Source organism: Typopeltis vanoorti, chromosome 3 (assembly GCF_054136105.1).
Source record: "Typopeltis vanoorti isolate ZY-2024b chromosome 3, IOZ_Tvanoo_1.0, whole genome shotgun sequence".
In the NCBI taxonomy this organism is placed as follows: Eukaryota; Metazoa; Arthropoda; class Arachnida; order Uropygi; family Thelyphonidae; genus Typopeltis; species Typopeltis vanoorti.
In genome coordinates, this window is record NC_143551.1 from 101293410 (window position 1) to 101318916 (window position 25507).

General features: G+C 35.8%; 1 protein-coding gene across 3 annotated transcripts in view; it reads right to left on the reverse strand.

Annotated features, from left to right (window-relative positions):
* Window positions 1–25507, reverse strand: part of LOC150108427 (uncharacterized) — a 175637-nt gene that overhangs the window by 43237 nt on the left and 106893 nt on the right. The window contains exon 8 of one of the 3 annotated variants that reach the window (XM_090415839.1): window positions 7020–7097. The exons of 1 other annotated variant lie outside the window; for it this stretch is intronic. In XM_090415839.1, coding sequence (XP_090271965.1) covers window positions 7083–7097 — 15 coding nt within the window. In that variant the 3' untranslated portion in view covers window positions 7020–7082. Of the gene's footprint in view, window positions 1–7019; window positions 7127–25507 lie in introns of those variants that run through there. One more of the 3 variants, XM_090415838.1, reaches the window with a different exon arrangement.

A 25507-nucleotide genomic window follows, 5' to 3' on the forward strand; every position in this document is an offset into this window, starting at 1 on the left:
TAAAAAAAGTCCTCCATTCTAAACTTATTTTCTACAAAACTGCAGAAACCAAGAAGAGAAAATTTCTACAGCTCATTTAATGAAACTGCTGAAAAGGACTTCAAAATCTTACGTTTATCAAGGATGCCAAGATCCTTTATCAGGGCGTTTAATCTGAAGGTGAATTGGCCGTCTCATATGAGGATGGAAGGTTTTTTCCTCCCTGAAACTTGGGTTTTTCTTGCCAAAAAAACAAGCGAACCGATTAGGAAAACACATGCAGTGATTTAAGGCCAGTTGCTTCGGTCTTAATACAAAAGAACTCAACCCAATTCCAATTTCCTTTAGCACTGTATTTTCTGACTGTGGTCTGCCGACCATTGGCATCCTTCAGAAGTCGAATAAGACTTCCAACCACTGCTCATCTAAATATAACAATAGATGAGTATGCTTCAAGTTTATAGGTTTGTTTTTTTATGATTCTTTATGCATCATTCATATTTTATTATTTTCCAAGAAAATATTTTAACCTTTTTTTTTTTTTTTTTTTAAACAAACTGCACCGATCATCTCCTCAAAACCCAGAAATATATCCACACATACTCATCAGTATTCTTAGCCTATTCCTCCCCTTATTAACTGCAATTACTTGCTTTCGAGGTTATTCGAGAGATAATTGCATGTGGTACTGCTGTCATTGAGGAATAACAGAAACAGGAGTAAATAAGTGAAACATGATTGAAAAATCTTCAGGAATGATTTTTTTCAAGTTTTCCAATATTTTTACTCTGAATTCCTGTATATTTTATTATTATATTGTGAAAAATATTTACACCAAAGAATCAATTTATTATTATTATTAGTAGTAGTAGTAATATTAATGATTAATACTATTTTCCCTCATTCTCCTCAATCTAATGATTGCTGGTATAGCAATGCTACTTTACTAAGTAATAATTATAGAACAATATGGATTCTTATTGTCTTTATTGTCCGATAAGTGTTTCCTGTCTGTATATATGTGTGTATTCATGGGACTGATTTGCCTATTTCCAGGAGGAAAAGCCTAGTCATCTTAGGCCTACCAACTTACCTTCAGTTTAAGAGGACTGATAAAAATTATGCGCTTAATAAATTTATACATTTATTAATGGACAAATTTTACTCGGTTTCGGTATTTGAAACTTTTACAAAAAATTGTCGAACTGTTCCAGTTTTCAGTTCAGCTATATTTGGGGCTATAAAGAAAAGTGTCAAAATTATGTATTATAATAACTCGCTGACTTAGGCAGAATTCGCAGAAGTTTTCAGCACAAGAAGCTATCTGCACAGTTCAATTTTAGTTCCAAATGGATCACTTTTATCATAATATTTCCGTAAAGAAGTTCCAAAATGATATTAGCAAATCCTCTCTGGTTGGATGAAAGTAAATGAAAATTTTAATTTCTATTGGACTAGAGTGATTGTGGCAAAATTTGGTAGAACAAAATGTCTTCTCTACAGATAAATCGCTATCTGCACAATGAAGCGGTATGTACACTTACATTAAATGTTCTAAAATGCAAGAAAATAATTATTGTTTCAATGATCACTTCCATATGTTGTCTGCATCATGAGTAACGTTCCGTATTGTTACTGAACATTTTTTAAACAATAGTTTGCAAGAAAAATTACTTTTCAATGAATTATAAAAGAATTCATAAAAAATTTTTCGGTGAATTGCATTTTCGACAAATTGTTGTTTGATGAATTGCCATTCGATGAATTGTTTATTCGGCGGATTGCTTTCGATTAACTCTTTTTCGATGAATTTTCATGTAACCAAAGGATCACTACTAATTTATTTCTCCTGACCTGAATCACTCCAGGACAGGAAACAAAGCAGTGGTTTCACTCATGAAAAACCTGCCACTGATTAGAGTTTCCTCTACTTCCCAGAAAGCAAACAAACCCAATTACAAGCATTAATAAATGTCATCAGTGGGAGCCACAACCAGAAGATACCAAGATTGAATGCAGAAGTCATATAGTATCCATATACAAGTAGTCAAAAGGTGTTACACCTTATCAAAATACCATGGATTAGAGATACATGTTAAAAGGTTTTTCACTTGGTAGTCTTCCCTTTCCATGTAAAATAACCTGCACGTACTATAAATTTATATAGTTCAAATATATTAAATTTACAGTACATGCAGGTTATGTTACATGGAAAGGGAAGATATACAAACAACTGCCACAATTACGACACCAAGACAACCTGATTTGCGAATATTACAAATGCCGGAATCCACTGCTTCCTATACACTCTGATATTGACAGCTTTACATCACAGAGGCTTAAGTCAAGACACCTGCCTATTATAATGGCACAACAACTTGTCACTGAGGGCTATGATGCAACAATAGCATGGCAGACAGAATGGACTGCCAAAGCCCCAGTAACTTGGCAGACTATTTTTAACCCAAACAGCCCTCCATCAGGGTTTGACCTACCTCAAAAAATATGGACCTCCCTAAATAGGCACTAACCATGGTAGGTGCAGAGCTTCCTTATTTACTTGGGGAATAAGACCAAACTCATCTTGTGACTGCAGTGAGGATAACCAAACTACACAACATATCACATTTGACTGTCCTCACAGAGCCTTCATGGGACCAGTAATTGACTTTATAACAGTTCCTACTGATGCTGTTGACTGGTTGTCGAACTAGGCATTCAATTTTAATAACCTGGATTTATTTGTATATTTTTATATGTATATATGACTACAGTGTCACTTCACACTATTGTATTCTTTTATGCATTTTGTTGTTTTGTACATAGTTTTTTTTGTGTGTGGGGTAGCATATGCATGTATTCGTCTTAGCCAAATGCTAAATAAATAACAAAAAATACATCCAGCACTATTGTGATGGCAAGTCAGGTCTAGCAGACCATGTCTTGGATACCACTTCACACAGAATCAATTGGAAGAAAACAAAAGTGCTACAAGCAGTCATTATAAGTCAGAGAGATTGTTTTTGGAATCAACAGGAGCTTTAAAACATACTCCAAATTTCAACAAGTATGGTTGTATAAATTTACCAAAAATCTGGGAGATAATCATTTTAAGATCTAATTAATATTTGTTTTCTCTCTTTTTCCAACACAGATGGTGCCTAATTAGGACTTAAATTCCTTGTGTTGTCTGTTACATTTTTTTTTTTTTAAACCAGTCCCACTCTTATAGCAAATTGTTGTTTCGCATACCGTGACAAACTGTTTTTGTGCTCTGAAGATGCTGGATATAACACCAGCGAAATATCAGTAAATAAGTTAATAAATATTATTTTCTTATCATTCTGTGTTGTCATCAATACCATGAAAATAAATAACATGAACTATAATAATGATGTCAATATGCTTAATAATGGAGGTGATTATGAAGAAAGGATGATTCTGTGCTCGCCTGGTTCAGACTTATCAAGTATGTATAAGGGTACTATAAGTGAAGCATCAGATATGATCAACTATAACAGTCAATGAGACTGTTCTTATTTCTTGCATCTTCTCTCCACGTGAATTTGTGCACATTTTTATTTTGTTGGAACATAGTGTTAGCAATAACCAGTCCATGTCCTGAACAGAAATCCAGCAGACATTTACAATTATTAGTTTTGTGCTTTTCTCCAAATTTTACCAAAACATTTCTATGTCTGGTAATCATGTCCTTTGCTATTCAGATCTCCAACAAGGACCAACCTTTCCTTTTTCATTGAGCTAGCTACTCTCTCTAATGCCTCAAAATCCCTCCATTTCATCCTTGTAGAAACTTCTGTGTTACCAAAAGCACAAATAAGTCTCAATGTCCAGTTCCCCATTCTGATATTTGTCACATCACTCTACTTGATAGTGCCTGCCATACAATAAGATTATCCCCATTTCCTATTTCAAATTTGAAATATTTATACAATCTGAGATTATAATCCATAGGGAAAACTGTTTCAGAGCATAGAGTTGAAAAGTGAATGGATATTGACCAACAGCTGCTCATGTATTTATGGAGTTGAGGGAAAGTCGAAGAACGGTGCCAGTTCAGTGGAATATCCTCTGCAAGGTTAGCCTAGTGGCTGTGCGCTTCGCAACCATGACTGGGGAAGGAGAGTCCCAGGTTCGATTCCAGTCGAAGACATGAGGAATTTGAGGATATTCCTCAGCCATAGCCAAGTTAGCCGGTCTTGAGCAGTAGGTTTTTTTCCGGCAGTTTATCTGGCGTTTTTCATCCTGCAAGCAGGCAAACCGGACCCGTGAACACACACATGGATCTACAGCCATAAATACTTAACCCCCCATAAGGGGGGGGGCTCAACTCGTTCCAATAGGGACAGGGGAGAAAAAAAAGGAGGAAACTCCATATGAATAAATAAATAAATAAAGTGGAACATCACTGATACACAAGTCAAAGAGATGCAAAATGGAAACATCTATAGGATAGTGAATGGAGTGAGTCTGTGAGAAAAGGGGCAGTAATTAAATAAATAGCCTTCTCTGGATAGCATCAAGCACTTTTAGAGAGGTTTTTAATGCTACCCCTATAAGCAAAGCAATATGTTAATGTGGATTGAATTTGGAATTTAGATGTAGAGAAGGTTATGGATGTGATGTCCTTAGACCAGAGGTGTAAAGTTCATTTATGAGTAGGAGAACAAGTGTAGGCAAAAGTACAGAGCTTTGGAATACTCCAGCATCAGTAAGGTAACTTGCAGAAAGAACTGACCATGACACAAAGTGTATAACTAGAGAAGAAACTGGCAATTTAGTCACAAAGGATGAGTGAAGACCATATGATAGTGAGCAGACCTTTATACCAAATCTGATCAAAAGTCTTGGAAATGACTACAGGTTTCAATGAACCTTATCATAGCATAAACCCATAGGTGATGTTGGCAGGGAGACCTGCTGTAAAACAAGAGTGGTGAAATTCATATTGGTCAATTTTAACTGGTGGTCATCTAGGTATTGAAAGAGGTGACTGTTGATGACTTTTTATGATTTATGAAAGAATCTGGATGAATGTAACAGGACAATAGTTAGATAGCTGGCTTTTATCTTCTTTCTTTGGGATTGGTTGGATATAGGCTGCTTTCCATGCTAAATGCCAGATAAGTATGAAAGACTGCAAAGATACAAGATAGCTATAGAGCAGTGTGCAGAAGAACTTGTTACCCCCCCCCCCACACACACACACAATATACTTGGACTGTTCAGGCATGACCTGTCAAAGTGGTAGCAGAATTATTCGTTCACTGATTGGGAAGAGTCTGATGTATTATCATTGAATTCAGTCCCATGTACAGACTTCCAGTCTCCAAAAAGCATAACAATGGTGTTTAACTAGTAATGAAAGTCATCTACTACCAAGAGATCTAACAGTATTTTATTCAACTGGGAAGGCATGCATATGTGGCAGCAATACTCACCATGGAATTACCTCCACATATTGTTTCAAAGGTTTATCATTCAACAATCAGAAGTGATGAATTCAACACAAATTTCAGCCTGCTTATTGTGAAAATTTCTATGTTCTTTATTCATTTTTTAAATATTTGCATCCCCTTAACCTCCCTGCGGCCAAGTTGATGAAATAGTGACACCAAATTGCACCTCTTATCCATGTTATTCAATGGGTTTTAGAGCTTCGTATCCAGATTTATCTCGACATCTATAGACGCCGTGGCCGATTATTGATGTTCAGCATGACCATGTTTATCACTGCTTTTCTTGGTGTCATTGTTCCCAATAGTATGAATGATAATGGTCAATGATATCATTCTGATTAAGGCTTATCAGATGTAAAGAGATGTAATGTGATATTTAAAGAGTGAAACTGACATGGTATGTTTCATTTGTACAGGTTAGTGGTTGGTTTGTCAAACATCAATTAATACAGATATTGCTAATCTTCTTCTCACGAGTCAGGTCTGTCCTATTACAGCAAAAGCAATTAGCACTTATAAACCTAATTTTTGAAAGGATGATTAGCCATATTTCTATGGATTGAGTAACAAGTTTATCCATTTTAAATCAAGGATATATGGCTTGCTGATCCTCTGCCCTAGTAGAAACAGTTCAAATTGATTACAGATTTAAGATCACTAATTCAAATAGCAACTGTTAAACAAAAAACATGGCAGTCAATCTTGGAAACTCAACTTTATAATGCTAAAAGGATATAATGAAAACATAACTTTCTATGCCTTTTTTTTTTTTTTTTTTGAAGAGCAAAACCCTGCAATCTGCCATGTCTTTGGGATGAATATTAAAAAAAAATGAAAGGAATAGTGCTCTCAACATGACCCTCAATCGAAAAAGCAATGCACCGAATACCAAAATCACTAATAACACTTGTATCAGTAGTGAACAGGTCATTTTGCATGATATATTTTTAATTAGCACTGTGAAATGAGTATATTATGATACCGAATGAAAAGTTTTGATCCCATGAATAAAGGATAAATAAGTTTTTATGTGGATAATGCTTCTCCCCCCCCCCCACTGCTCAGTGATTAGCTCATAATTCTTATGCAAATATAATAAGAAAAATAACAAGAACCACTAACAAAATTGAGCAACAATGAGAAAAGCATAGACATCAAGAAGTCCTTTTAAAAAACATGCATAATTAAAAGGTGATTGACTGCAGATTATAATAAGGAGGCATGAAACTAAATTTCATTTGTTGAATCGTAAAAATTTAAATACATAATGAATGGATAAAAAGATTATAAAGAATGAAAGATTAAAAAAAAACACTCAGCAAAAGAAAAATAACATTACAACATAAAACAAAATTTATAAAGAATGTAAACAGCATAGGCAAAATAAGCAATGTAAAAGGGCAGATTTTTTTTTCCAATTAAAAAAAAAATTCATTAAAAATAGATTTCACACAGCTAAATAACAAATGGAGGATTTAAGGAATATGAGAAAATCATTACAAAGAAATATTTGTGAGATAATAAACTAAAACTCAGAAAGAAGAAAGCTGGACAACTCACGAAATGTTTCCAAGGCCACCATAACAGAGCAGAGGGTGATGGTGAAAGCTATCCAAACATCACTCAATGGGAAGGATCCTGGAATAGATAATATCACAAATGACCTCCTAAAAGTTGAAAATGAAACAACATAAATAGTTTCTCACTAAGCTCTATAATATAGTTTTTAGCACAAGAAAAAAATTATGATTAGAAAGTAGAGAAGCAATGCCAGTATTCAAAACATAAATAAGATAATTAACATACCAAATAATGACCATGTTTTACATGCAAACAAAAGAGAGGCTATCAAAGGGAGGGACAGACTGAAGGAAAGCAGAGAAATGATTAAAATATAATCATGCAGAAATGTAATCCTCCCCACAGCTTTATAAATTTCTATCGAGATAAATTTATAAACCGCAGAAGAAAAATTACACGCGCACACACACACACAAAGTAAAGTATGCGTATCAGAGTAATAATAGTTAAAAAAAAAAAAAAAACCATAACCAATCTGTGAGCATAAATAAACTTGCTAAGAAAGTCATAATGTAATAGGAAAAATTAACTAAAAAAGAAGTTTAATAACAAATATCCAAAAATATATTTCAGAAATTAAGTGTGACTAACATGGCATTAATTACATGTAAGAGTGGTAACAGGAATAATTAACAAACTTATAAAAAAATATGATGAAAAATTTCATTGCATTTAAACATGTACAGATAACTCAAAATCAGAATTTCAAACATTAGTGGTATAACAAAAATACAATAACCATCACAATATCAAGAAATAATAGCCAACTCATAAAAATAGTATAACTTGTTGCCAAGTATGATAGTGCTATCTGAAGTGGTTTAAAAAAAAAAAAAATACCGTGTTTGATCTCTGAAACAGTGTCCAGATTACCTAATCCTCATCCATTTAATCACCTTTCCTTAGTGATTTCCTATATGTTCATGGGAATATATAGATTCTGTAAAAGTATCTGTATGCAATCTGCTACCAACTTTCCAAAACCTTCAACCACTAACTACAGAGATAATGACAGATCTATAACAGGGTTTCCCGAAGTGTGGTACACATAAACCCAGGGGCACATGAAAGGTCCTCAAGGGAATATGAGGCAGTTTTTTTTCTTCTTTTAATATATTTCTGATGCCATATTGCCACAGATAAGTGCAGGACTATTCTAGTTTTTCAATAATTAAAAAAAATCTAAAGGAAGTTTTAGACAAAATTTGTCTCTTGGCAGACATTGAACAACCTCCTTTAGGACAATGTTTGGTTGACAGCACGTGTGTTTCAACTGCATGATTCAAACTGTTTGTATTAAAAGTTTAAATTCAAATATTTTAAACCACAGAGATGGAACTCAATGCTAAATTCTGGAATAATTTGTTTATTAAATTGTAACAATCCTCAAAAATTGTTTTGTTTCACCATCCTTGCATGCATCAATACATGTTTAATCATGTTTGTGTCAGATGTACAGGTTATATGCAAACAGATAATCTTACTATCTGTACTAAAAGAGCATATTTTTAGCAGTTGTGCGTGTGTGTGTTGGTTATTAACAAATCTCAAAGCATAGTCTAATAAAAATTAACATTAAAATATTTCATTAATATGTATTTCTTCAACCCTTTAATATGGATTGCTGGTTAAAAATGGGATGTTTCAAACATATTCTGAGTTGGGGAATTATTGATGCTATTTCAGATGAACATTTGCTGTGGAAATATTTATAGAATAAACAAGTTGCAGAGACCAAATGTCTGTGTGAAAGTGGAGGAATGAGTTGGTAAGAGATGGATCATTTATCAATCTAACTGATTTCCTCTGTATTGATCAAGCATTTTGAGAGAGCTTTTAGGAGCCCCACTCCAAATGTGAGAGCAGTAGCCGATTAGATTTGCGATTTGTATGAGGTTAACGGTTTTTCAGAGGTGAAGTTACGTCTAAGAGAAATACTAATTTTTTGGAGGCTGAGGATGCAATGATCGTGATGTGTTTATGCCGGAAGAGGCTTGATATCAGGGTAATTCCAAGACGAGAAATCTCATCTTGTCTGGAAATTTGAGTGTTATCAAAAATAATATTGGGGGTAAATGGTTCTTTTTTTGTGAGTAATAAGACGGAACCGGGTTTTACTAGCATTAAAATTGACGAGGTTATCTCAATCCCATTGGAGGATGGCTTGGAGATCAGAATTGAGGGAAATGGTGGTTGATGTTCTGTGGGTTGAGGTGAGCTGTGTAGAGTAAGGTTTATCAAATGAAAGGGAAGAGTGCAATGTGCTGTCATCTGTAAAACTGGTTTGTAAAATTGGGTTGAAGGTCAACTGAAGTAAGTCATTGATATACAGAAGAGGACTGGTGAAAGAACAGAGTCTTGTGGAATCCTGGCATTAATTGGATGGTGAGAGGATAAGGAACTGTCTACCATTACACATAGTGTACGTCCAGACAGAAAGCTGGCAATCCAACTGCAGTAGTCTGAGACAGACCAAGTGATGGGAGTTTGCTTAGCATGCCTTTGTGCTGGACCCGGTCAAATGCTTTGGAGATATCAGGTGCAACCACTTGAGATTCACCAAACTTGTACAGAGATGGGTGACGTATGTGAGCAGATCTCCTGTTGATTGGCAGCAACAGAATTCATACTTGCAGTTGTTTATTAGGTGGGTGCCTTCAAGGTAGTGTAGGAGTTGGGAAATGATGATTTTTTCCATTACTTCAGAATAGGATTGAAGCTAGTGAGATAGGATGGCAGTGACCTGTCCCTTCTTGGGAATGGGTTGAATATAGGCCAATTTCCAGGCTGTGGGATAGATACCAGTGGAGTAAAAGAGCATATATACAGGTGACTTAGGATGGTAGTCAGTGCTGGTGTACAAACCTTCAGGACAATTAAAGGAATGCCATCAGGGTCAGGAGATTTTTTTGTGTCTGATTTAAACAATAGGCTTCCAATCTCTTTCTGGCAAAAGGATATAAGGGGCATTGCATATTGGGCAGCTGTAATGGTTGGGGGCATTTACCACTGTCAGTCATGCATGCCTTGGAGGCAAAGTGTACAGCAAGGAGATTAGCTTTTTCCGTGGTTGATATTGCAATTGAGCCATCTGGTATGATGATTGGGGGGGGGGGGATAGCGTAGGGTAAAAGTTACAACCAATTGCCTTGGCAAGAGATCAAAAGGCATGGCTGCCATTTGGACAGGCTGCATGCTTTTCCTGCTTTTTTGCCTTTTCAAATTCTGTTTTATAAGCATTAATAATTTTTTTGCATCTGTTCCGGGCTTCAGTATAGGCATTGAAGGAAGATGGGGGTTCTTGATTTGAGCCAGTTGTGTATGATGCCTTTCGTGTGTAGCCAGTTGTGTATGCCCGATTTCTCATTTGTACAGCCTTGGCACATCTTTTGGAAACCAGGGTTTAGATAGGGGGACGGCAGTTCAGAGTAGTGTGGGGAATGTATGTTTTCATGCCAGTGTGGATTGTTTCAGTGATACGTTAGGTGCACATGTTTGGATTGGAAGACTGGAAACAATAATCTAAACAAAACTATTGGAATGAAGCATAGTAGTCTCAAAGACTGTCCCAATTGGCACTGTTATAGTGCGAAACTAATTCGTGTGTGGGAGTGATTGTGTAAGCGTTGTTGCATGGGGAAGATGAGCATTAGGTTGTGGTTAGAATTACCTAAGGGGGGGGGGGAACCCAACTACATTCATTGCATATTTGGAGGGGTCACTGGTAAGGAAGATATCTAAGGTATTTGGGGAGCGGATTTTGAGCAATTTGTGTAAGGTCATTAGGGATGGCAAATGTTTCAGCATCTTTGCCTGCAGGATCTGTACAACTGGAAGAGGAAAGCCAATCAGTGTTATGGACATTAAAATCAGGAGGATGATTTCACAGTTAGGAGAGTGGGACTGCAGAAATCAACTTTTAAGGAGAGGAAATGAAAGAGCTCAGAGTGGTTGGTGGTATTAGGAGAGTGATAGAGACAGCAGATGAATTTGACTGAGTAGGGGAGGGATATTTTCAATCAAAGGTCGAAGTTGGGCGGTTCTAGGTTAGGTGCTCTCTGGCAGGGTATGTCGGAGCAGATATATGCACAGACGTCACCCTCGGGTTGAAAGGAGTTAAAGAGTGTATAGTTAGGAAGGCTGAGATGAATAGTACTGGTGGAAGGTGAGATTTGAGTTTCTGTTAAAAAGAGTAGGTGGGGTTTGATGGACTGCAGATGGTAGTGGACACTATTAAGGTTGGAGTTGAGGCCACGGATGTTAGTGAAGTGGATATGTAAGGTTTCATGAGGTATGGATTTGACCGCAAGGGTCTTGCACATTTCCTATGCAGTGGTTGCATACTGGTCTCCTTGGTGGCTACTAGTGGCATCACTTGGTTTATGCACTAGTTTGATTTGTTTGTAGTCTATCATCCAACTGTTGTCTCCATTTTGGCGTTTTTCTTCTAGTTGTCTTCTGAGTTAGCGTCCTTGTTCTCTCTGGGCAAAAGTTAAATCAGGTTGAGCACATACCCGCAACAAGTATCCTTTAGCTTGTTGTTTATTGCAGTTATAAATTTGGAAGTGTTTGTCGGTGTGTCGCAGGTCACTTTCACGAGACGTGAAAAGTTTGTTCCGTCGTTTCTTTTGTTTATGGGTATGAAACAATGCCATTTGACGATATTTCTGGGATAAAAGTTGCATTCCCCTGTTAGTTTGCCGACGTCTTCTTTTAATAATTTACCATTTTCTGTCTCCTATTTTCGCCCTCAAGCGACTCGTGTACTGTTGATGTGATTAGTTCGTGAATTGCGACCGGACACTGGTCACGGAGTATCTCTAGCTTAGTTTCCAACTTTCAGATTTTCGAGGAGGTATCAATCATAATATTAAGGTGTTGTTCAAGGTTTTCAACTCATTTGCCTAGGTTAACCCTTTCTGCCCTAGTGTTTTAGGTGTTTTACAGAAGGGAGGCAACATCATGCAGAAGTAATGCTGGTTGAGATCGGTAAAAAGCTTGTGCACTGATTCATCTATTTTCGTACAGGAAGTATGTAGCCAATGGCAACAGAAACCACACAATATACTTTTTTTCTTTCGGTAACTTCGGTTTCACAACTGTGGCACTTCGTATTGGCATTCAGTTTGTTAGCGATCAGTGGCGCTATACTGACAGGACTCGAGGTAATCTATTGTTGTTGGCCACTGTTGCCATCATCTTTACTTCGCACGGTAAGCATAGTGGACACATTCACGTGGCTGTTTTTTAATTGTGAAAAATAACTGATTTCATGGACTATGGGTACTTACAAGTTGTGCAGAAGTAATCGGTTTCTTAGTACCCTCTGTTAGTTTTCCGTTTACTGCCTATTTTGCACAAAAAAAAAGCACTTGCAATTACGATAAAATGTGGGAGCACAAGTTTAACATAACTTATTCACAAGGAGCCACCTATAAAAATCAGTGTTTGTTTTGGTATTGATATAAAACATCCTCCATGCCAAAAAAAATTCTTTACATTACACACAGCACCACTGAACTATTTCGATGTCCATATTTTAATGGCTATTTTTCAAAAAAAAAAGTAAATTGTTCCTTCTTTGATTCACTAAATTTAAATCTTCTTTCGGACATGGTTATTGATTTTAATGCCAAAACTTAAAAAAAATATAAAACATAAAATTCTATAACAGAGATAATTAACACTATTAGTAATGCATTACTGTCTTCAATTCAAATACACTTTGAGGGCCTCCGTAGTTCAGTCAGTACAGATGAAGCCCTTTGGTCAGAAAGACGTGGGTTTAATTCCTGTCAGTGATGTGAGAAACCTTTATCCGGTCTTTTTTGACTAAAGGTGAGTTAGCCGGTCTCATACGCAGGTAGAGGACTTTTTCTCCTGAAACTCAGGTTTTTCATCCCTCAAAACAGACAAACCATCCAGTAGAACATATGCAATTTACAGACAAGAATACTTAGAGGCATAAGGGTAACTGCCTTAACCTCATATTATGGTTGGGATGTCCAATACTTAGAAGGCCATAGGTGCTTAAGTGCCTGTTAAAAGCCACTGATAGATGGATTCAAATACAGTTTATACCTAGTTGATTAATGTTACAAACATTTCATACTGGAAATCAGACATTGAAAAATGGAATGGTGCCCCAAAAGCATGTTCAGAGAGCTAGGATAATTTCTACAAAAATGAGACTATTCTATTTAAAACGGGATGAGGTGGGCACCCTACTCTTAAAAAGAGACCAAACAAGGTACTCTTTTCAAGTCATTTCACGCCTTCAATAAGTATGATGCAAGTGGTTCTCAAGTTGGTTGAATGAAATAATTTGTCATGCATGTGAGCGTGCACACATACACAAAATTTAAACAAAGTTTCTGAGCTCATATATATATATATATATATATATATATATATATACAGGGTGTTCGGGATAAATTTGACATATTTATAATTAATTATATTTTTCCGTAAGTTACATGTATTAACACACACTTCTCTTCATTTAAAAGTTTGGACCCTTCTTCATTCATATACAAGATGTCAGAAAGGATGGATAGCTGGAACCCACCTGAATCATGGAAGAGAATAACTTGTATCATGATGATTCGTGCCCGCCATCAAAATAAGGATATTACGACTGCTGCCCAATGCTCCCTGAATACAGTAAAAACAATCAGGCATGAACTAGAGACTTGCAATGGTGACTACGAGGATGTAGCAAGAAGAAAGATCCCTAGCAGACGATCTGATTGCGTTCATACAGCAGAATTCCTCGCAAATCTGCAGGAACAGGTGTTGAAGAACCCTGGCATTGGAATTCGGGCTATGTTCGTGGAGTTGCTAACTGTAGTCAAGCCCTGGATAACAAGGGTAGCCAATGGTAGGCCGTATGTATGGCAGCAGGATTCGGCCCCTTGCCACACCTCTGGGAAAAGTCAAAAATGGTTGTCTGAAAATTTCTACGACTTCACCAGTCCAAATGTTTGGCCTCCAAACTCCCCAGACCTTAACCCCATGGATTATTTTGTATGGGGCGCAGTTGAAAAAGACACCAATCGCACTTCCAGTAATACAAAAGCCCAGTTAATGGATAAAATTAAAACAGTTTTTGCGGCCCTTCCCAGGGAGACTGTAGCATCAGCTTGTTCGAGGTTCCGAAGCAGAATTGAGGCTGTGATCGATGCTAATGGTGGTTATTTTGAGTAAATCTTGTTGATAGTATTGTAATTAACTCTGCCTGTAATGTTTTTTTGTCAATTCATTAAATTTAATAGATACAAAGAAGATTTTCTTTTTCCTTACGAAACTGTCAAATTTATCCCGAACACCCTGTATATATATATATATATATATATATATTAGCAACATGCTGCTGCTAAAAATATGTGATCAGTGCATACTAAAAAATCGAATACTATACTTTGATAGTATGCATACCTAATCCAGTTTCTCAATTTGTTGAATAATAACAAGAAAAAGAGGAGGAAGATACTGTAAGTAAATGTTTCACCCAAAAAAATAATTTACTCTAACATGAACACCTACAGAAAATTTTAAGCCAGAGGAACTAAAATATGTTGCAATTATGTGTTTGTTGTTAATGATTATGAAAATACTTTTAATAACTGTTATGTTCTCACATATGATATTATTAATGAAGTCTATACTTTAAAGCTCATATGTTGCACATAATATTACTTCAATAAAATAAAAATGGATGGAAATTTTAATAGAAAAACTTTAGAATTACTGAAGATTTGACAGTTAATCTGTTAAATATTTAATAAATGTAAATTTATAATAATGCCAAAAATATCCTGGCTACTACAACAGGCCGAGTAGTTAACGTATCTGCTCTCCAGCCAAAAAGGCTGTGGGTTCGAATCCCACCATGGGCATGGATGTTTTTGATTGTCTGAGGAAATATTAATGGTGGTGGTCGGCAGTAGATGGCGTTGGTGGTGGAGACAGAGTTGTAGAGCAGGTGCCCTCCCTCAATGATTCTTTGGACTCCCTGGAGGTGTCAGATAATATTAATAATAATAAGCATGTTTCCATCCATTTTATTTCATTAAACTAATTATTATTATTATTACTACAACAACCTCCATGCAGTCAACACTCATTACAGTCTCACTCACCAAGCAACATATCGTGAAACTTGAACTCAGTCATATTCCAACATTCAAAACAAATTCCTGTTTGTTTTGAACATTCCACTCACTTACCACTCTCCACATAAATGAATCTAATCCCCCCCCACACACACGACTTACAGAGATGTTGTCTTGTTCTTTTCATCTCACCTTATACCTCGCACCCCCAGAAAACTGTAATTTATGCTATAATTAATAATCATTAAGTATTTTATATTTTTTTTATATCAAGCAGAATATGAGAATTTTCTTGTATTCCAGCCTTTATCAGCATCATAATCAAATTCCTGATATTATTATCAAACCTCCAGGTAGTCAAGGGCACATATCAAAGGAGGCTAAACATCACCCACATCAGCTGTAACATCTTTCAAACTCATTCACAACGGATGCACTTGCTACTTATTACCACTCACGCACGGTTCTGTTAGAGAAAAATTTAGCTCTCTACCCATTTCTAAACCGTGCTCAAACTTGGCTTCCATGGGTGCCCCCATGTCCTCTCTCCAACTTTCATATGATGAAAAATGTCATCAGCATCCTACACTGCCCTCTCAGAAGTTTATAGACTGCTATCATATCACCTCTTTCTCCAGTCTACCAATGTCTGTAGTCCACATACTCTCGATCTATCCTTGAAATTTACATTCCATAATCCCAATTGTATCTCTTCTTTACATCCTTTCCACAGATTCTTTATCCCCTTGGAAGCCAGGAGATCAAATCTGCACAATAGTCTAGGTGTGTCATCAAACATTCTTAGGTAAGATTTTGATGTATCACTTCAAATATAAGAATAGTATTCTAAGGTTTGGCAGATTTAGGATCTATATATAAGTGGTAAGAGTTCTACAGTTAAAAAAGTAGTGTTTTGAACAAAACAGGATACCAAGTTTTTTGGAAGTTGAGGATGCTATAGTCTTCTGTCAGAAAGAAATCGGAAAAATCCTTAATAATCAAGATACTAATAAGCTGCCTGACCCAGATGGTAACACTGATCCTTTATCCAGCTTAATCCCTAAAAATGAAAATAAAATCAGCCATTAGGTTATTGTCCTAACCTCAGTCCTCTGAAAAAGAATTGAGAAGACAATTAACAGCCAACTTCACTACCTGGAGGCCCATCAATAACCACTAATTAAGTGATTGCCAGTGTGGATTCTTCCATTCTGATGCCATAGCATATCTCCTCTCTAACCTTACTCGTCTTTGGATACATACCATGGAAAAGTTTGGAGAAACATAGAGGCCTTCTTACCAAGGGCTTCATATGATCTCCCTTCAGTTACCAGCTCAACCTGTCTGATTGTTCAGACATGTTGAAGATGACAGAAGATCAGGAGGCATGTGGTGAATTATTTGTAGCAGCATAACTTTTTTTTTTGTGCTCATAGTGTTTTATTTGAAGGAATCATCCTTTTGTATATTCTGTTCAAGGTACTTCTTAAAATGATTAAAACAAATCGTTATTACATTATTACAAATGTTATTACAGCAGGCAAAGCACATGAACATGCAAAATGCAGACTGAAGTCGCAGTGTCTAAAACCCTACAGATAATCTCAACTAAATGCGACCTGGTATCGTCGTACAATTTGCACTAAATCAAATATCGCATTAATCACAACCTACATGTATATGTTAATTTGTGATGTGATAAGCTATCATAAACGTTCTTCTTTTCATTTTTTTTTTTTTTAAGACTACCAACTTTACTAAATTTAACTGCCAAGTTAATTATGAAATAACCTGATGCTATCTTTACATCTTAAAGTCTGTTGGCATTAAGATTAATTACATTTTATACAATAAGAAATATGCAGACTTAAAAGTGCAAAATTTTCACTAATGCTATTCAGACAAATGATTGAATTAATTTGAACCATCTCTTATATTCAAAGCTTACACATTATTACCTTCTCTTGGCAATATTTCTTCTAAGTTTTGCTGGCCCATGTGTGTATGAAAAATGGTTTGTGTGCAAATTTCTAGTCTCTGAACTCAAATGTGCAGTAGCCTATGCTCATAATAGTGAAAGTCACAAAATTTTAACTTTTGTTAAAATTTCATTGCATGCTAATATTTCTATAAGAGCAGCATAAATGCTTACTCCTTCAGCTATTCAATCACTACACACACACATGTAGTTTATAAATATAATTACATCACATTTATCCGACCACTTAAATTTAAATGAATCTGCAGTTCTTTTCCACTTTAATTTTTGACAGTGACATTTTGAAAGTTTAATGCACTAACACTGCAAATGTAATATCTCACATTAATGTTGCTTTTTTTTTTTTTTTTTTTTTTTTTTTTTTTTTTTTTTTTTTTGCATAGCTATAACTTGTAAAACTGCAAGTAGTAAATAAATTTGCTTAAATCTGTGTAGCTACAAAATTTACAGCAGAGAAATTTAGAAAAAAAAAAGCATTTGTCAATCTTTTTACCCTGGAGGAACCCTTGAAACATTTTCAGATCACCCCCCCCCCACCAACACATAAATTATATCTTTATGTTTATATATTAATTTATATGATGTTTATTTATTTTCAATGATGATCTCTTGTGGGACCACTAGCAACAGTTCAAAGAACCCCACTCAAGAAACTCTTTTCTGGGCAGTAGACACTCGAAATTCTGGTAGAAAGGCTTATATGTTGGCTATTCATAACTACTATTTTTCAGGAAATTACAACATATTCTAAATATTAATTAGAATAATTTCAACTAATGCTTCCAATATTTCAGCAATGTTACGTTACCACCATCAGGGATCACAGAACAATGATATGTGCATGCAGGCACTAACACCTGGGTAAATGAGGCTGAAGAAAGGCATCCAAAATTGGGTCTAGAGTCCTGAATGGCTGTTGGGCTGAAGATTTGAGGATGAGTGCTTCCCATATTTGGGGCAGTTTCATGCACCCAACTTTGTTGAGGTTAAGAAAGCTTCTCAGGCCTGAGGCAGATTCTAGGAATAACCTCTCATATTAACTTCTTCACTCTCTCTCCCTCTGTGCATTCTAACAGCATCATTCTCATTTTTACAACATGAAAACAATTTTCTCACACTCTTCAAAAGCACATCCCTGTTCATGAAATTACTATGTATTCATGTCTCCTTACTATCACTCTTTCATATCTTCCTTTCTTTCCTCTCACATCTCTTTTCTTACTCCTCTCTGCTGTACCAATCGCCAAATGATGCTTCAGTTACTTAAGCTCACACTTTATCCTGTGAAAGATTCCATTTTATGCACCCTTACTGCAGCCACTCCATCTTTCTACTCATCTTCGACTACTGTGTTTTTCATGTTTTCTTCAGACTCATATTGTCACCATTCCTATTTTGTTGATCTCCTGCCCTTCTGTATACATTTTCTCTACATTTACATTTTTGTGCTTTTTTTTTTTTTTTTGTCTTGCTTTTGATATGAATATTATTCCTAGTACTTTCTTTGGTATCACTTTGGACACACTTGTTCTCACCATTCTTGCTTTCCATCCACAAACTTTTCCTTTCATTTAATAATAAATACATCATGATGTCTTTCATATTCAACTCCCTGAACCATGACAATCTACTCATTGCACTATAATAATACAAACATCAAACAACACACATAACTCAAATACACATTGCATTTGGTTAAAACATAAGCTAAATATAACAAATTATAAAGTATTACTAGTTATGAAACAAAACATTATTTAGAATTTACGCAATTACAAAATATCTAATAGATTAGATATTAGGATAATGAGAAGAAAGGAGTAAACTGCTTTTGAATGTTTCTCCACTCTTTAGATTATTCTTCAGAATTCATGCTGCCAATATCAACAGGGCTCCTGCTGACTGCAGCTGCATGATGGTAGCTGTGGTGAAAAATACCTATAAAAAAGACAATGCAGAAACAGATCAGATATGAGAAAGTAACTGGATGAGTTTGTGAAAGAACGAGCCATTAGAAAAAAGAAACCAGGACGTACTCTTAAAAGATTCAACGACTTCTTCTAAGGTGGGAACAGGCCACTCTAGGCCTAAATCCTTGATTGGCATGATGACTCATTTAAAGGAGAGGGGTCAGCAATAATTAACCAGATTTTTAAGTAAGCCTCTTCTGGGTAGCATCAAGCATTCTTAGGGTGGTGCACCATCCCAAACATGAGAACATTATCTGAGGTTTGTAAAGCAGTAGAAGTTGTGCAGGTGAGAAGTAGTGTTTTCAATAAAAGAGGATATCAAGTGTTTCTCGGAAGCTGAGGGGGCTATGTGCTTCCGCCAGGAACTGCAAGAAAATCAGTCTAAGAAGAGAGATCTGATCTTACATGGAGATCTGGGTATTATCAAAAATAACAGGGAAAAGTAAAATAAGATCTTTCTGCAAGAAATAAGGCAGGACTGGGTTTTGAAAGCAATACATTATCTGATCCTCATTTGAGAATGGTAAAGAGATCAGTGTTTAAGACATCAGCTATGGAAAATCAAAAAGCTTAATAATTTGAGCACTACAAGGTTTCTAAAAATGAAGAAGAAAATATACTGTGTATCAACAAAACTGAATAAGTTGTGAGGATACGGAAGATAACAGCGCACTGGGGAATTCTAACTTTGGGAAATGTGATGAGAGGAAACTGGCAACCCCAATAACAAAGGAAAGAAGAGACCATAAGATACAAGCTTGGCAAAAAGTTTCAAGGCTGGACTCAACAATCAAATGCCTTTGAAATATGAATCAAGAGTAACCACAAGATTTCCTCTAAACTTTTTATGCAAGCTTATATCCAAAGAAAAGCGAGGCTGGATTGGAGACTTACTGTGAAGCAAAAATAGCAGAATCTATATTGGTAATCCTCCAGGTTGTGAAATCAGCTGTTAATGACCTTCTCTATTACTTTTGAGAGTCATCATCATCAATTTCCTGCCATGTACCCTCAAGGAATGTACAGGATATGATAGTACCACATGAAAAATTTACATCATTACTAACTTCCTATCTACAATTTTCCTCCAAATCAGTCTGTTACTTGTCAAGACTCCAAAATTATCAGATCTTATATTTCTATCGTCTAAGGCACTTTGTACGTACCAATCCACCTATATCTTGGTCTTCCTCTGAATCGTTTTCTTGCCAATCTGACAGAGAACACTTGTTTTGCTAATCTTTCCTCGCCCATTATGTTTAAGTGACCGTACCACCTGAGATTAGCTCTGCTAATGAATTCCTGGATGCTGACAATGTCAAGTTCTTTCGTAATATCCTATTTTTAATATGATATTGCCATTGATGCCATCTGCTCACACCTATAATCTTTCTCAGGACTCTTATATCTGCAGTCTCTAGTATTTGGTCAAGTGTTTTACTTCTGACCCAGCTCTCAGAACCATAAGTTAAAACTGGTTTGACTTGTATACAGCTAATTTAGTGTTCCAACTAATTTCTCTCATTCCATATGAATTTATTCAATTGACTTCCTAGCATACCAGCTTTGTTGATTCTGTTGTCTATTTCTATATTTAATTTACCATCTTCACTAAAAATCGTGCCTAAGTAGCTGAAATGTTTTACTTGTTCCACGGGTTCTCCATTCACAACACAGTTGACATTTTCAATGATTCTGCCTATTTTCATTGTCTTTGTCTTTTTATTGCTGACCTTCATATCATATCTATTACAATAGTTATTCAATTTAGTCAGAGAATCTTGCAGACTGGTAGCGGATTTATTTAGAAGTATAACATCGTCCACATAAAGCAAAGAGCTGACATTAACATCTCCAATTTTGATATCATATTTAATACCACTTTCCTTCATAATGTGATCGATGTAGATAATGAATAACAGAGGGGATAATGTACATCCTTGTCTGACACCAGATTTAACATTAAACCATCTTCCTGTACTTCCTTCAATTCTAACTGCTGACTTACAACTCAAATAAGACTAAGTATTGCTTGATATAATGCTCCATTGACACCATATAACTGTAGTGTATTGAATAGCTTCTCTCTTGGCACCTTGTCATATGCCTTTTCCAAATCGACAAAACTTTAATACAGATTCCTTTCTTTTAGGCTAATTTCAGGCCAACAGCTGTTGTAGCTGTTGGTCATTAACTTTAATAAACCAGTTAGATTGTAGCGTAGCTCGTTCTCTGTATATAATGTGCATGCTCCAGAAGATGACCTTGACAAAATTGTCAAATGTAGATTTTAGTTATATTAAACTAAAGTTTTTATTCAAGCACAGTAGTTGTCTCCATAATTTCCAAAAATGTACTTAAATACAGATCTTTGTTATATTCCCATGATTTCTCCACAATTTGTCGTAAAGTGAAGATCTGATCCTGACAACTTCTATTTGACCTGAATCCAGCTTGTTCTTCACCAAACTTTTCTTCCACAATTCTTCTCAACCGTTTCTCAAGTATACTTGCATAGATCTTGCCAGGAACACTCAGTAGGGAAATACCTCTGTAATTCTCACATTCAGTTTTATTTCACTTTTTATATATGGGTACTATGAGAGCTCTACTCCAATCATCGGGAATTCGTCCATCTGTCCAGGCTTTCTGAACTATGCAGTGCAGCCACTGTAAGACTTTTATACCACCATACTTCAGCATTTCTGGTTCAATATCATCTACTTCTGCAGCCTTTCCACATTTCAAGCCTTTGATGGCTTTTTCTACTTCAAGTATGGATATGTATTCCTGACTGCATGCCTGGTCAGTGTTTTTTATCACTGTGCTGTCATCACTGCTTGTTTCATTTAGCAGTTTTTCAAAGTAATTACTCCATACTTCAAGGATATCTTCTTCTCCCGTTTTCGTCATCTTTATTATCTCTAACTCCTTTTACAGCACTCTTTCCTCCATTCCTAAGCTGCTTCACAACGTCCAGAATATTTTGCCACCTTCTTGATATTTATTTTCTATGTTGTTGCCAAAGTCCTCCCATGACTTTTGTTTAGCTAGTTTTATACAGTGTTTAACTTTCTTACATTTGTCTCTGTATTCTCTAAGAGCACAAGCTGCTTCACAACGTCCAGAATATTTTGCCACCTTCTTGATATTTATTTTCTATGTTGTTGCCAAAGTCCTCCCATGACTTTTGTTTAGCTAGTTTTACACAGTGTTTATCTTTCTTACATTTGTCTCTGTATTCTCTAAGAGCACAAGCTGACTAATTTGTCAGGAACTTTTGCTATGCTTTCTTCTTTTCCTTCACTGCCTCTTTAACTTCCTGTGTCCACCACAGAATTCTAATCTTTCTATCCTTGCAGACAACTTCACCACATGCTTCTCTAGCTGAACCAATCAGGGTTTTCTTCAAGGCTTGCCACTGAATCTCCAATGTTTGGTTCCTGTTCTCAAACTCTATCATTTTTTCTTCAATAATCTTTGTGTATTTTAGTCTACAGTTCACATCTGAGAGATGCTCAACTTTTATTCACTTTAAAACTTTCTTGCATGTTATTCTTTTCAATATGAAATTCAATTTTATCCTGCTCAAGACTAAATAGTGATCACTTCCAATTTCAAATCCTCTGTACAATCTGGTGTCCTGCACCAGGGAGAAAACATCACTATCAAGAATAACATAGTCATTGAGACTTTTCTTATTCCTTGCCTCTTCTATGTGAATTTGTGCACATTTTTATGTTGGAACATGGTGTTAGTAATAACCAATCCATGTCCTGAGCAGAAATCCAACAGATATTTGCCATTATTATTAGCTTTGCTCTTTTCTCCAAATTTTCCCAAAATATTTTTGTAAGTCTCACAATCATTTCCTATTCTACTATTTAGATCCCCAACAAGGACCAACTTTTCCTTTTTCATTGTGTCAGCTGCTTTTTCTAAAGCCTCAAAAAATTCCTCCACTTCTACCTTAGTAGAACCTTCTGTGGGACCATAGGCACAAATAAGTCTCATTGTCCAATTCCCCATTCTGATATTAGCCCACATCACTCTACTTGAGACTGCCTGCCATTCAAGAAGATTAGACTCGTATTTTGTGTTGAATGCCCCTTCATTTCCTTGACTGTCATTGCCTGAATATAACATTTTGTGTTTATTGCTCAGAAAGATCTCACCAATACTTTTGAAAGTAGAGAGTACTGAGATTAATAAAATAGGATTATTGATAGATGACCTATTTCCCTTTTAGTGACTGGCTGGATAAAGGCTTACTTCTATGTTGTTGTTTAGGTAGATGTCAGATAAGTATGACACTTGTTTGGAACACTCATAATAATGCTTCATGGTATAAACACCGCTAACAGATTAAAAAATGCATATATTAAACTTACTGATATTTCACTTGTCTTCTACGCAGTATCGTCAGAACACAGTTATAACTGGGACAGGCACACAGCACTGAACAAAGTAATTGTGGAAAATTCAATTGTAACTGAAAACAAAATTAATGTCCGTACATGGCACTCTCTATAGGCTGGATAACCATAAAATTTAATTTAGAGAAGTCAAGCTATCAGGTCTGAAAATGACAGTTTCCCAAATCTTTGGTAAATTAATGGAACCATACTTATTGAGGTTGGGAGAGTGTCTCATAGCTGATGCTGATTCTAAAAATAGTCTCAGAACCTTCAGAAGTAACAGATCTATAACGACTTCTATATGATATGGATGTTTTTTCTCCATCTAATCCTACACTTCGGCTATTTTTTATGATGAACCTTAAAAAAGAAAAAATGGGTGTATGGGATGTAGCCATTTGCTTAAAAAGTATTCTGAAGGCAGAGTCATTTGAACAAATAGTCCTAAAACCCATGCACTTCCCCCCCCCCACACACACACAGGATCACTGCAAAACTATTCCTATCCTTTTTTTTTTTTTTTCAAGGATACATCAGAAAAAAAAATAGCTCATTATCCTTCTCCATTTACAGAAAACCCACACATACAGTAAGTGATTTGACGATGCCATGCTACTGGGAAGAATGGCGATGATTGTTTATGTAAATATCTTCCTGTACGAGTGGGTTTTTTGTAAATGTAGAAGGATAATGAGCCATTAGGAAGTCATGTCATTAGTGTATCTACAAATGGAAGACAATTGTTATTTCTTTTTTTATGGTAAAGTTTATTTTAGGATGCAGTTAAGATACACCAAAAATATAATGTCTACACCATTCAACCACACATCATCAACACAGCATAGCCAAACTATTGGTTTAAGCATAGCTATGTCGAGTACTTGGTTTTCAAATTTTTCCATAAAAAAATTTAGCTGGGTCTGTGGGGACATTGCAGTCCCATCCAGCTGTTTGTATATTTTTCCTTTCCATAAGAAATAACTTGCATATATAATGAATCTGAATAGCTTAATTGTCAGGGATCTCTGTCAAAGAGTTGCAAGTTTAATATATATGCATTTTTCCTCTCTTAGTGTTGTTTATATCATGAATAATCACTATGAATAATCAACAACACAAACCTTTCTATATATATTGTCTTAAGCAGTTTTTAGCACACAGTTGGAGGGTTACTATCTGAGCCAAGAACTTATTAGCACCTGGTTTAGTGAGGAGTTTTCTGGTGAAACACAGTAGACATGCAGCAAGTTGTTTGTTTTAAAATGGAAAGTGATTTTTCTTGGTCATCTAAAAACAGGAACTTAGAAGAGAAAACTGATGCCAAGTCAGCTTTATCTTAAGGTAATGCTACCATGGTGGTGTGGGTGGTCAGGAGTGGAAGAAAACATAGAAGGACAGAAGTTATGCCGAACAGTTTTAACAATGAACAAGAAGGCTTGAAGGCCATTTGAGTAGGACGACTTTTTTTTTTTTTTGTGCGTATGTGTGTATTTTGTTTTGGATTTGTGAATGATTTCTCCATGTTTATTTCAAACCTTCTCTACTTTCCAAAATATTCATGATTTTTTTTTTTTGTGTTGTTTAGCTACTTTTACACATGAATTAGCTTCAAAGATAAGATAGTTAGCCCTATGCCTATAAGTACTCTCTCTCCTTCTCCCCCCCCCCCCCTGCAAATTGCATATGTGTTCTACTGGCCAGTTTGCTTGGTTGTGAGACAAAAAACCCGAGTTTCCAGGAGGGAAAACCTTGCCACCTCCACGTGAGACTAGCTAACTCATCTCCAATTAAAATGCCTTGATAAGGTTCTTTGCATCCTGGACAGGATTCAAGCCCAAGTCTTTACAACCAAAGGGCTTCATCTATACCGACTGAGCTATGGAGGCTCTAGTAAGCATATATACCCAGAGAAAGAATACATCATGTACTTTGAGTACATGCTTACTAATAAGGATTTTTTTAAATA